Raw genomic sequence first — 10,122 nt, forward strand, 5'->3', positions numbered from 1 at the left:
GTCGCTTGGGCAGCTCGTACTGAACCTCCTATCCAAGGACATGGGGTGCCCTCAGCTGTGAACAGAATTAATGCCTGCTCACAAACTTAGGGATGATTCAATAAGACGGTGTATTTAAAGTTCTCACTCTGCAAACTTCCAAAAATGGACCTAAAGGAGTTGACAAAGTGGGAAGGGACGCTGAATCCAGGGAACTTGGAAGCATGAGACATTTATTTTAAAAGATATAACATGCTAGAAAGCAATAACTGTTTTTATTCAAGCCAAAAACTAATGTTTTGGATGAAACATTATCTGGACCAATCCATGTTTGAGCAAAAGCCAAGCTGTGAAAACGTCCACTTGAGAGATTCAGGCAAGGACTGCTTGTTGGCATCTACCATGCGTCGAGACCTGTGCCTGCTGCTGGGGACACAGCACAGAGTAAGATACAAGGAGCCCGCGGGGCAGCTCACCCGCTGTCAGGGAGGGTTAATTGCAGATGTAGGTAAAGAGTGTATGGTGAGGAGGGGAGGGCAGGGTACTGTGGGGCCTGGGGCACAGCATTTTGCATTTTGGCCAAATGGGCTGGTCTTTGGACCAAGCTCTTTGGAGGAATTGACTCCCCCATTATTACCACTGTTCTGCCCTTGTTAGGGTTCTATAAAGGAGGAGTGGCGTATCCTAAAGGCTATAGGATAACACTGACAGTCCTGGCAATTAGGAAGAACCCCTTAGCAGGAGTGTGAAGGCCTGTGAGGGTGGGTGAGTCTGGAAATGTACAGGTCAGGTGAGACCACGGCAGTGGGGACAGAGATGGTGGCAGTAGAAGTGAAGAGAAATGGATGGACTCTGCCTTGAAAGGAAACCAGAAACTGCCAAGAAATGGGGCAAGAACTTCCTACATGTTTGCTCACCTCTGCCAGGGGCATCTCCGTGAAAAAAGTAGCAGAAGAAATTATCAAACACAAAAATCTTGCCTGCACAGTAGATGGAAACTGCATATTCAAGTACCTGACCCTCTGGGTAATCAGACAGCAATCAGGCCCGCTCACTAGATGGAATCTAGCTACTCCAGACTAAAATGGATTTGAAGTGGCTGGAATGATTAACCACAGGCCTGTGGCGGTACCGTGACAGGCAATTACATCTGCGGGGAATGTGATGATCAGACCAAAGGGAGAGGAGAGTAATTAGAGGAGCCAGGCTGGAATTGCAGGATGCTCTGAAAACCAAGAAGGCAGAACGGTGCTGGGTCTAAGCCCTGTCTGCTGGGTGGCTCTGGGGGACATGGAGGAGGACATTCAAGGGACAGATGCTGAGAGCTGATGAGGGTGCAACTGGGAGCAAAGACAAAGACACAAGTGACAGCTAGGGACCGCTGCTGAACGGGCAATTAGACAATCAGTGCCGCCTCAGGATCTGAGAGATGGGAGCACAGGGAGAATGTGGCCCAGGGGTAGAATCTCTGCTCAATCCCCAGGCAAAATGGAAGGAACTATTCTTAACATTTACCACTCAGCTCCCTCGGGACTGAACTTGCCCAATGTTACAGTGGTCATCCATTCACTCATTTTGTTGAGCCAGCCTGTGAGAACCCAGTGTTAGTAAGTTTACAAAGTTTATTCAGGTACAACATTTCCATGGTTGAAGGGGTTAGCACAGATCAGAGCAATGATGAAGAAGAGAGTTAACGTTCACTGAGCACTCCCTCCCAGTCACTGTATTACTACATACCCTACCTGTGTTTCCTCAGTTACTCCTCACCATCTCTGGTCACTCTTTGTCCTGGACTGATGGACGTATGTTCATCCGTCAGATACAGAGGAGATATTAACTGGATGAGTTCTCATAAGATGCTCCCTCTGTGAGAGAGGTAGAGCGGTATCTTTATTTTATAGACCTTATATTTTATAGGCCCATATATTTTATAGGCAAAAGAGTTTGGAAAGAGTTAAGCAAAGTCATACTCAAGTAGTTATTATAACTGGGACCCAACTCAGGGGTCTTTCTACTTCATCCCATAAAGGCAAACAGCAAACTTAAACAGCTTCTTTAAGTTAAAGAAGTGTTTCAGGCATGATTCCCTGGCTTTTTGCTGGCCCAGAAGGCCAAAGGCCCTGACTAGTCACCTTGACTGTGCTGGACCAACCTGGGATAAGAAAGCACTGGAAGATGGAATAGAATGAACCACAAATTGAAGCTCTTCCAGGGCAGTCCACATTTGAGCTAATTTGTCCATTAGCAACATAATTACCTAATTTTTTTCACGATATATCTGATTTTTGGATGGACGAAAACTGAATAAAAATTAGATGCTATGTCAGAGGCCCCCTCTGGTCAGAATCCCCTGTTCAATGTTCTGAGTGTGAGGTGTGAGGTTTTTTGAGGTAATGAAAGATTAACTCTATGTATTAGTTATGCTGCATAACAAATCACCCCAAACCCAACATATATAAACTCATACTTTCTGTGGATCAGGACTGGCATGGCCTAACTGGTTCTTTGCTTTAGGGTCTGTTCCAGGTTGCCACAAAGGTCTCAGCCAGAGTTAGGGTCTCATCTGAAGGCTCAAGTTTTCAGCAATAAGCTCACTTGGTTGTCAGCATGATTCAGTTCCTGGAGGGCCACTGGACTGACCATTGGGTCAGCTGGCTGTTGGTCAGAGGCCACCCTTAATTCTTTGCCTTGTGGGTTTCTCCAACATGGTAAATTATTTCATCAAAGTATAGGACTCAAAAAGAATATATTCCAGACTTTACCCTGATGGAAAGTAAATTAAGATTGGGAAAATAGGAAATAATATACCTACCTAGTTAAAGAGAACCCAACACATTTGAAGACCATCTGCTCAATACTACGAAAAGAAAGGGCTACAAAATTTCAGAGGTAGAAAAGACACATGTGGGCTGCAGGAGCCAGGTAAGACTTGTCTAGAGGAAGCAGGACTTGGTTTTGGCTGGGAATTGTGCCCAGGGGAGGGAGGATCCCAAACAAGATGTGAGGCCAGCTTCACAATTGTGGGCTGTTAGCCTGGACTATAAGTTTTACAGCCAAGAGGAATCAAAAATTTCTTGTAAACACAAATCTTGCAAATCTAAACCTACAGAGTTAGATGTTTTAGGAGATGATGCTGGCTGCCACATGCAAGGCAGGAGAGTGCAGAGAAGGGAAAATTAATCGAGAGCCTGACTGTCATGTCTAGGCCCAGAGCAAAGTCAAGTGAAACAGAGAGGGAGGGAGGGGATGGAGGACAGGTCTGTGCCAGTCAGCCCAGCCAGCAAAGGAGGAGGATCAGCGACTCTGATTTCACCATTTTCAAAAGTCCCAGCATGACCCTAATGCTCAGCCAGGGATGAGAACTACTGTCCTTCATGTTCATGGCTGGGATACAGAATTGCATCATGGTCAACAGAGAGGAATAAGGGAAGGGGTGTAGCCAGACAGTAAGTGAAGTTGTTTGACTTACCAATAATATGGAGTTTGAGGTGACTGATGTTCAAAAAAAAACTCACTCTTGTATGTGAGACACAGGACAAACTGCAAACTGCGAGGGGTGGGAGGCGCAACAATGGATAATTTCACAGAAAAAAAAGAAAAAGAAAAAATAAAAGGCAGCTTGGATCCTATTACCTGCTTTACAAGTGTGGCTGTTGGGAGAACTGAAAGTTGGTAATAACAGGGATGGGGGCTAGGAAGGATGGTGGCGGTGGTGCTCATAATAAGTGGAACTATGGGTCATCTAATCTCATTCATCCCTCAAATGACTCAAACAGATGAGGATTTGCAACAATACAGTTTAAAGGTAAGAAAAGAGACAAAGAACCTTCAATAAAAGTTTGCAGTTATTCTCATCCTAGGACATCCTGTAAATGTGACCTTCATAAAACAAGAAACCCATATTTATTTAAGTCTCTGAACAGTGCTTCTTAAATTTTAATGCTTATCAAATCAAGTGGCGATCTTTTTTATTCAAGTAGGTGAGGTCCTGATTTCTAATGATGCTGCTGGTTCTCAAACCATACTGAGCAGCAGGGCTTTAGTTCCTAGACCTTTCTGTGACGTGGGAATGGCCTGGGAAGTTTCCAAAACTACTGATTCAGGTTTCCCAGCCTTTAGAAATAGTGACTTAATTGGTCCGAGGTATGCTCTGGGCTTGATAGTTCTTAAAGGATCGCCAGGTGATTTTTAATAGAAAGCAGTTCTAAGGCGTGCAGAGGAAGCGTGTAAAAAGCATACAAGAAAATGAATGCATAATAGAGAAGACAAGCCGATTATGGGGTCAGAAGATAAAAGCTGCAAGGCTTGTACTTTCAAGAAGGTGTTGGTGCAGGAGGTGCTATCTTATTTAAGCATTGCCTCTGGATTTGCAGCGCCCGAGAGGACAGCACGCAGTCGGCAGGGGAAGGGGAAGCCCCGCCTTCCACGTCTCAGCTCCTAACCCAGAACAGGAGGGGCGCCAGCCGGAGGAGGGACTTCCTGGCGCATGCGCGAAAGTGGCGCCCGCGCGGGGCGGGGTTTACTATCAAGCGCCAGCGTTCCAGCCCCGCCCGGCTCGACGCTCCCGGAAGTGCGCGAGGGCTACGCGAAGGGTCCGCCGGGAGCTTTGGCTCGGGCCTCCCATCTCTTGGCTGCACGTGGTTCGGCGCATGGCCAAGCGCCAGGCGCCTGCAGCCCCGGAGCCGCCGGCATCGGTCGCCCGGGCGGTGTCATCCCTGACTATCGGTGACGCGTTCATCGAGGTCGGCGAGAACCCCGTCCCGCTTCCGCGGCCCCCCGCGCTCCCGAGGAGGTTCATCTGCTCCTTCCTCGACTGCAGCGCGAATTACAACAAGGCCTGGAAGCTAGACGCACACCTGTGCAAGCACACGGGGGAGGTACGGGGCGCAGGCGTGGCCGCGGAGGGGCGTGGCGCCCAGACCCACGGGCTAGTGACGTGATCACCCGCCCGGAAACCCTGCGCGAGGGGCTCGGGGATCGTGCGTGAATGCGCAGGGGCGTTAACCTGCTTGCACATGTTGAACTTTGTACCTTGCTCCGCAGAATCAAACTAGCTTTGCCTTCTGTTAGAGAAGGGGCTGAGCCAGTAGACATATTCTAGGGCACAGATTTCCTTGCTATGGGCCCGGGGTTTACTAAACAAGTCTTTGCCTTTGGTCCTTATCGTGGCCAGTTACATCTTCCCACAGTGTGTAAATAAGTGCGTGCGTGAAAGGCCACCAGCCCACTCTCCCCCTCCCCACCTTCCGCCTGCACACACTAGCCATTAGCACTGGAATAGAATGGGGAATAATTTCTCAGTACTGGAGGTTTTGCAGGCAGTGTGCTCATTCTTTCCTAACCCAGTACCAGTCTAGTCCTGGATGTAGCAATGAATAAAACAGTCAAAGTTTTTCTGTCACGCGAAATAGGTGGGGATGAGAGAGAAGGCAGGGCTATTGAAAGGTGACCAGGAAAGACGATGTTTGGGATTTTGGCACTATCAGCTTTCAAAAAGACTCCAAAAGTCAGTGACCTCTTCGTTGTCCGAAATCTCATTCGTTGATTGTTTTGGCAAATATTTATCAATCCTTCTCCATGGCAGGAGCTGTACAGAATTCTGTGGATCTGCTGTAGCAGTACAGCCCATCTGTCTTCCTGTCTTCTTGCTTCTCTACTAGTCCAGTCTTTTGAGGGCTGCAGACCTCACCCAGATGGTCATGGCGGTGTATTAAATAATAAGCAAAGCTGGTTGTGTGGGGATTTGACGTTTCCTATACGTTCGGAATAGACTTTCCTCCTCCCAACTCCTGGGTCCCAAGTGGTGGCTGCATTTAGGCTGTGAGCTGTGTGTTTTGTCCTAGCTTTCGTGCAGTTTTCAGGTGTAACACATGTTCTGTAGCTGCATCAGACATGCTCATTAGCACAGACACTGCTTGTCCTGGATGGAGACAGACTTTGCCCTTGACTTTGGGTGGATAAAAACCTACTATGTGGAGGTCTGTGCATGTTGACCGGACTTACAGGAGACAAGTCCTCTCTAGGAGGGGGTTGCTCTTGAAATGTCAGATTGGGAGCAGGTCCACAAAGCTGTACTGTTACTTGTGAAGGCCTGAAGGCCACCTGCATATTTCATATGTTACTCATAGAACAGAATCAGTGGTGTGACTTCATGCAGGAAAACCATCGTCTGGCCCAGGTATAGGAGATAATCACGCTCACCGAGTAGTGACAGAATCCATGCCTTTACTTGTTAGAAATTTTAGATTTTGATGAATGCCACAGTAACTAACTCTGATTGACATGTTCTTCCTTTCCTTTCTGCTAGAGACCATTTGTGTGTAACTATGAAGGGTGTGGCAAAGCCTTTGTCAGGGACTACCATCTGAGCCGCCACAGCCTGATTCACACTGGGGAAAAGCCTTTTGTGTAAGTAGAGCACTGTTTTTCAGGTCTTTGAAGTGGTTATGTTTGCCATTAGATCTGGGAAGAAAACTGTTAACTGAAAAGATAAAAATGTGAGGCTTCTGCATTTGTATCTTCTGATGGGAGAGGAGACAAGTTTTAACATGTACAAGAGTGTAAGGGGTTTTGTGGGCCGTTGGTATGTAGAAACTTCAGGAACAAGTTAATCTGAAGTTCTCTTAAGTTTGCAACCTCCCCTCTGCCTTTAGAATATATGCTAAAAGGGAAATGAACGTAGGATTCCTGTGGGCCTGCGGCATCGTGCCACTGCCACGGGCACTGCCCATCTCTTTCTTTCTCTGCTCCCCCCCCCCCCCCCAGACAGCACCGAGCCTGATGGGGAGCTATTCACTGTCAGTCCGTGAGTGAGGCTGAGGGAGTCCTGCTTCACCCACCTAGGCTTATGAAACGTCATCACTCCGAAACAAACATTTAAAAACAAGATAACTTCACAAAAATGTAGATAAATCAGAGTGAAGTTGTAAAAAGCTCATTAATGGGGGTGAACAAGAACGATTTGATAATATGCTCTGAATATGTTTTTACTTCTAATAATAAGCTGAGCTTTTTGAGGTCTTTTTGAAAATGTAGTTTATAGTGTTATTTCTAGCAAAATTAAGGTTGTCAGGTTCTAAAGTGAAAATAATTTAATTTAATAAACATTATTTCAGCTTAAGGAGGCTTGGAATTTTGGGACTAGGGTCTTCTGCCTTCCCTCTGCCCTGTGTAGAAAGACTGACTCAGGGTGATGCATTTCAGAAGCCTGCCATGGCGGTGCATCTTGGTCTGTGATAATCTCTCAATGTGAGAGTTGAGAGGCCTGCATAGTATATGGCTGATCACTTTGGGATGTTACATTATTTTATACAGTACTTTGGAACAACTAGCTTTTATAACACAGGATATATGCATATTAAAACTTATTTCCCTTTATATTGTTAATATTTTAAACAATTTCTTATAGTTGTACAGCTAGTGACTGTGACCAGAAATTCAACACAAAATCAAACCTGAAGAAACATTTTGAGCGCAAACATGAAAATCAGCAAAAACAATATGTAGTAAGTATGAGTGACTGCACATTTATGTACCCATATGTATATGTACTATGTTTCTATAGTTTCCATCAACCAAATTTTGTGTCATTTATCTAAATTTAGTCTGACACTTGCTATCATATTGATGATGTTAAGAGCAAACATTGGGCCCTCCCTGGAGGCACAGTGGGTTAAAGCACAGCACTATGAAGCTATACACAGCCAATGCACTACTTTGATCCCCAGCCAGGGAGGTGACCCACATGGTGAGGCAGACCTCTCCTGACCTGCCCACTGCTCCCCTTAGCAGTGCACTTCATTGATCTGCCTGTTCTGCTCCCCACTCTGTCTCTGAGTCCTCTCACCCCCTGCACATCTGGCCTATACCCCAGTTCTATATGCATAAATACATATTTTTTTTTAAAAAAGAGCAAATGTATTTATGCTAACTAAAGTACATTTTTGGAAGACAACTCCATCAAACATTTCTGCTCTCTCAAATAGGTTTCTCTTTAAAGCTTCTCGACATAGAATTTTAGAACAAATGGGTAAAATTTCTATTTATTTATGCATACAAGAACTGGAGTGTAGGCCAGAGGTATAAGAGGATTCACCAGGACAGAGTGGGAAGCAGAACAGACCGATTGACTGAAATACACTGCTGAGGAGAGCAGCAGGTGATACAGGAGAGATCTGCCACGCCATGTGGGTCAGCTCCTTGGCTGGGGATTGGACTCCTGCTGCAGCAGCTGTGTATAGCTTCACAGTGCTGAGACTTAACCTTTGCACCACTAGGGAGGCACAACATTTTTATCTCAGCATTTTTATCTTGAGATAATTCTATTACGAACTGTTCATTTTTCTCAAGACTAACAAACCTTCCCTAAACAGTGCGGTTTTGAAGGTTGTAAGAAGGCCTTTAAGAAGCATCAACAACTGAAAATCCATCAGTGCCAGCATACCAATGAATCACTCTTCAAGTAGGTACTTCCATAGGTGAACACTCTCATACTTCATTTGGGACTAAGATTGAAAGGCAAAGATGGATACAAATGTTTGGAAAAGTTTAACATTTTTCTGCTAACCTGGCCAGTAATGCCCCTTTATATTTTGGGTGGGCATTTCAAAAGCTTAGTTTTGCTTTTGATTCTCTAAAAGAAGTATTTAGTATGTTTCAAAACAATGTGTGAAACATTAATTTGTAACACTATGAGGTGTTACTTCTCTTGAGGTGGGAGAATAAATGACTTAGCTATTCAGATAGTCTGTTCAACTATGTGAATTGCTGTTGCAGGCTGAAACGGCACCTGAGCACTGCTGCCCTTTAGAAAGAAAGCAGCAGCCTATAGGGTTTCATGGGGAACAGGAAAGGGCGACTGGACACACCGGAATAGACTTGCAGAGGACGTCACAGCTCCTGCCTGGGATGGGTGCCCAGGAGGACACTGGCCCAGGCTCTGGCAGCTACCGTCCCTGCTCAGGGCTCCCGCGAGGGCTGCCCTTAGCCTGGGAGTAGCTGCTGTGGCAGAGCTGTCCTCGCTGGCAGGTCTCCCACTTATTCTTGCACTGTAGGTGGTGTTAGCCCGTGTGGCACAAGCTTTTATTGCTCAGTTCAGCTGCTTGCTTTTCACACCATCCCAGAGCACCATTGCCAGAAAGAGTGACTTGGGGATTCACTGAAACCATCTTTTTGTGGCCATGAAAGCAGTATAGTTTCAGAAGCATACAGAGGAAAATGGAGCTTAATTTGATTGCACATGCAATAACAAAAAGCCCTATGGAAATTTCACCTGTAATTACGCCTAAATTTTGAATTTCATTTTTATTACTGGTTTCGTTGTGGGATGAGGAAACTGGTGGGCAAAAAGGACTAAATATTTACCTTTAGTGACTTTTTGACCACTGGCTAATATTCCATGTTTGCTGCCCAGGTGTACCCACGAAGGATGTGGGAAAGACTTTGCCACGCCCAGCAGGCTGAAACGGCACAGGAAGGTGCACGAGGGTATGTGCGGTCTGCTCTGTGGCTGCGCTTTGAGCAACATGCCAGGCACGCTGTGGGTGTTTGACTTCTAAATCTTGGCCGTACTGAGAAACTTCACACTAGAGCGTTGCGGGGCTGGGCGGGCACGATTTGTTTGTTCAGGTTTATACTCCTGACCAGGAGTACAGGTACATTGTGCCTGTTCTTCCCCTGCTCTGGCTCTGATGTTCAAAGTGACGGTTTCATTGTTTACCTCGAGTGCTTGGTTGTGCGGTGTTGGTTCTCCAGCCAGTCTCTGCTTCCTAGCGTCATTGCTCTTGACCTGTTCTATCTGCTGGACATGTCCCATTCTTTTCCTTGGTGCTATTCAAAGGGTTGGATAAAAATCAAGTTTTCCAAGCAGATTGTAACTTTTTTCAAAAGGACTTGAGTAAACCAGCTATGTGGATCTATTTTCCATTTTCATGAGGAATTTTTTTTTTAAAGATTATTTATTTGCGCATACAGAACTGGGGTACAGGCCAGAGGCTCAGGGGTGGTGAAAGGCTTCACCAGAGACAGAGTGGGGAGCAGAACAGGCCGAATGTCAAAGTACACTGCTGAGGGGAGCAGCGGGCGGGTCAGGAGAGGTCTGCCACGCCATGTGGTCACCTCCAGGGCAGGCGGGAATCAAACTCA

General features: G+C 46.1%; 1 protein-coding gene across 1 annotated transcript in view; it reads left to right on the forward strand.

Moving 5' to 3' along the window:
• The first annotated feature begins 4,465 nt into the window (after nucleotides 1-4,465).
• The window catches only part of GTF3A (general transcription factor IIIA), a 9,224-nt gene continuing 3,567 nt past the window's right edge, over nucleotides 4,466-10,122 (forward strand). Inside the window, 6 exon segments of the mRNA XM_012723366.1 lie at nucleotides 4,466-4,647; nucleotides 4,649-4,856; nucleotides 6,287-6,387; nucleotides 7,388-7,484; nucleotides 8,352-8,440; nucleotides 9,392-9,465. Coding sequence (XP_012578820.1) covers nucleotides 4,466-4,647; nucleotides 4,649-4,856; nucleotides 6,287-6,387; nucleotides 7,388-7,484; nucleotides 8,352-8,440; nucleotides 9,392-9,465 — 751 coding nt within the window.

Source organism: Condylura cristata, unplaced genomic scaffold, assembly GCF_000260355.1.
Source record: "Condylura cristata isolate star-nosed mole 26May11 unplaced genomic scaffold, ConCri1.0 scaffold00010, whole genome shotgun sequence".
NCBI lineage: Eukaryota > Metazoa > Chordata > Mammalia > Eulipotyphla > Talpidae > Condylura > Condylura cristata.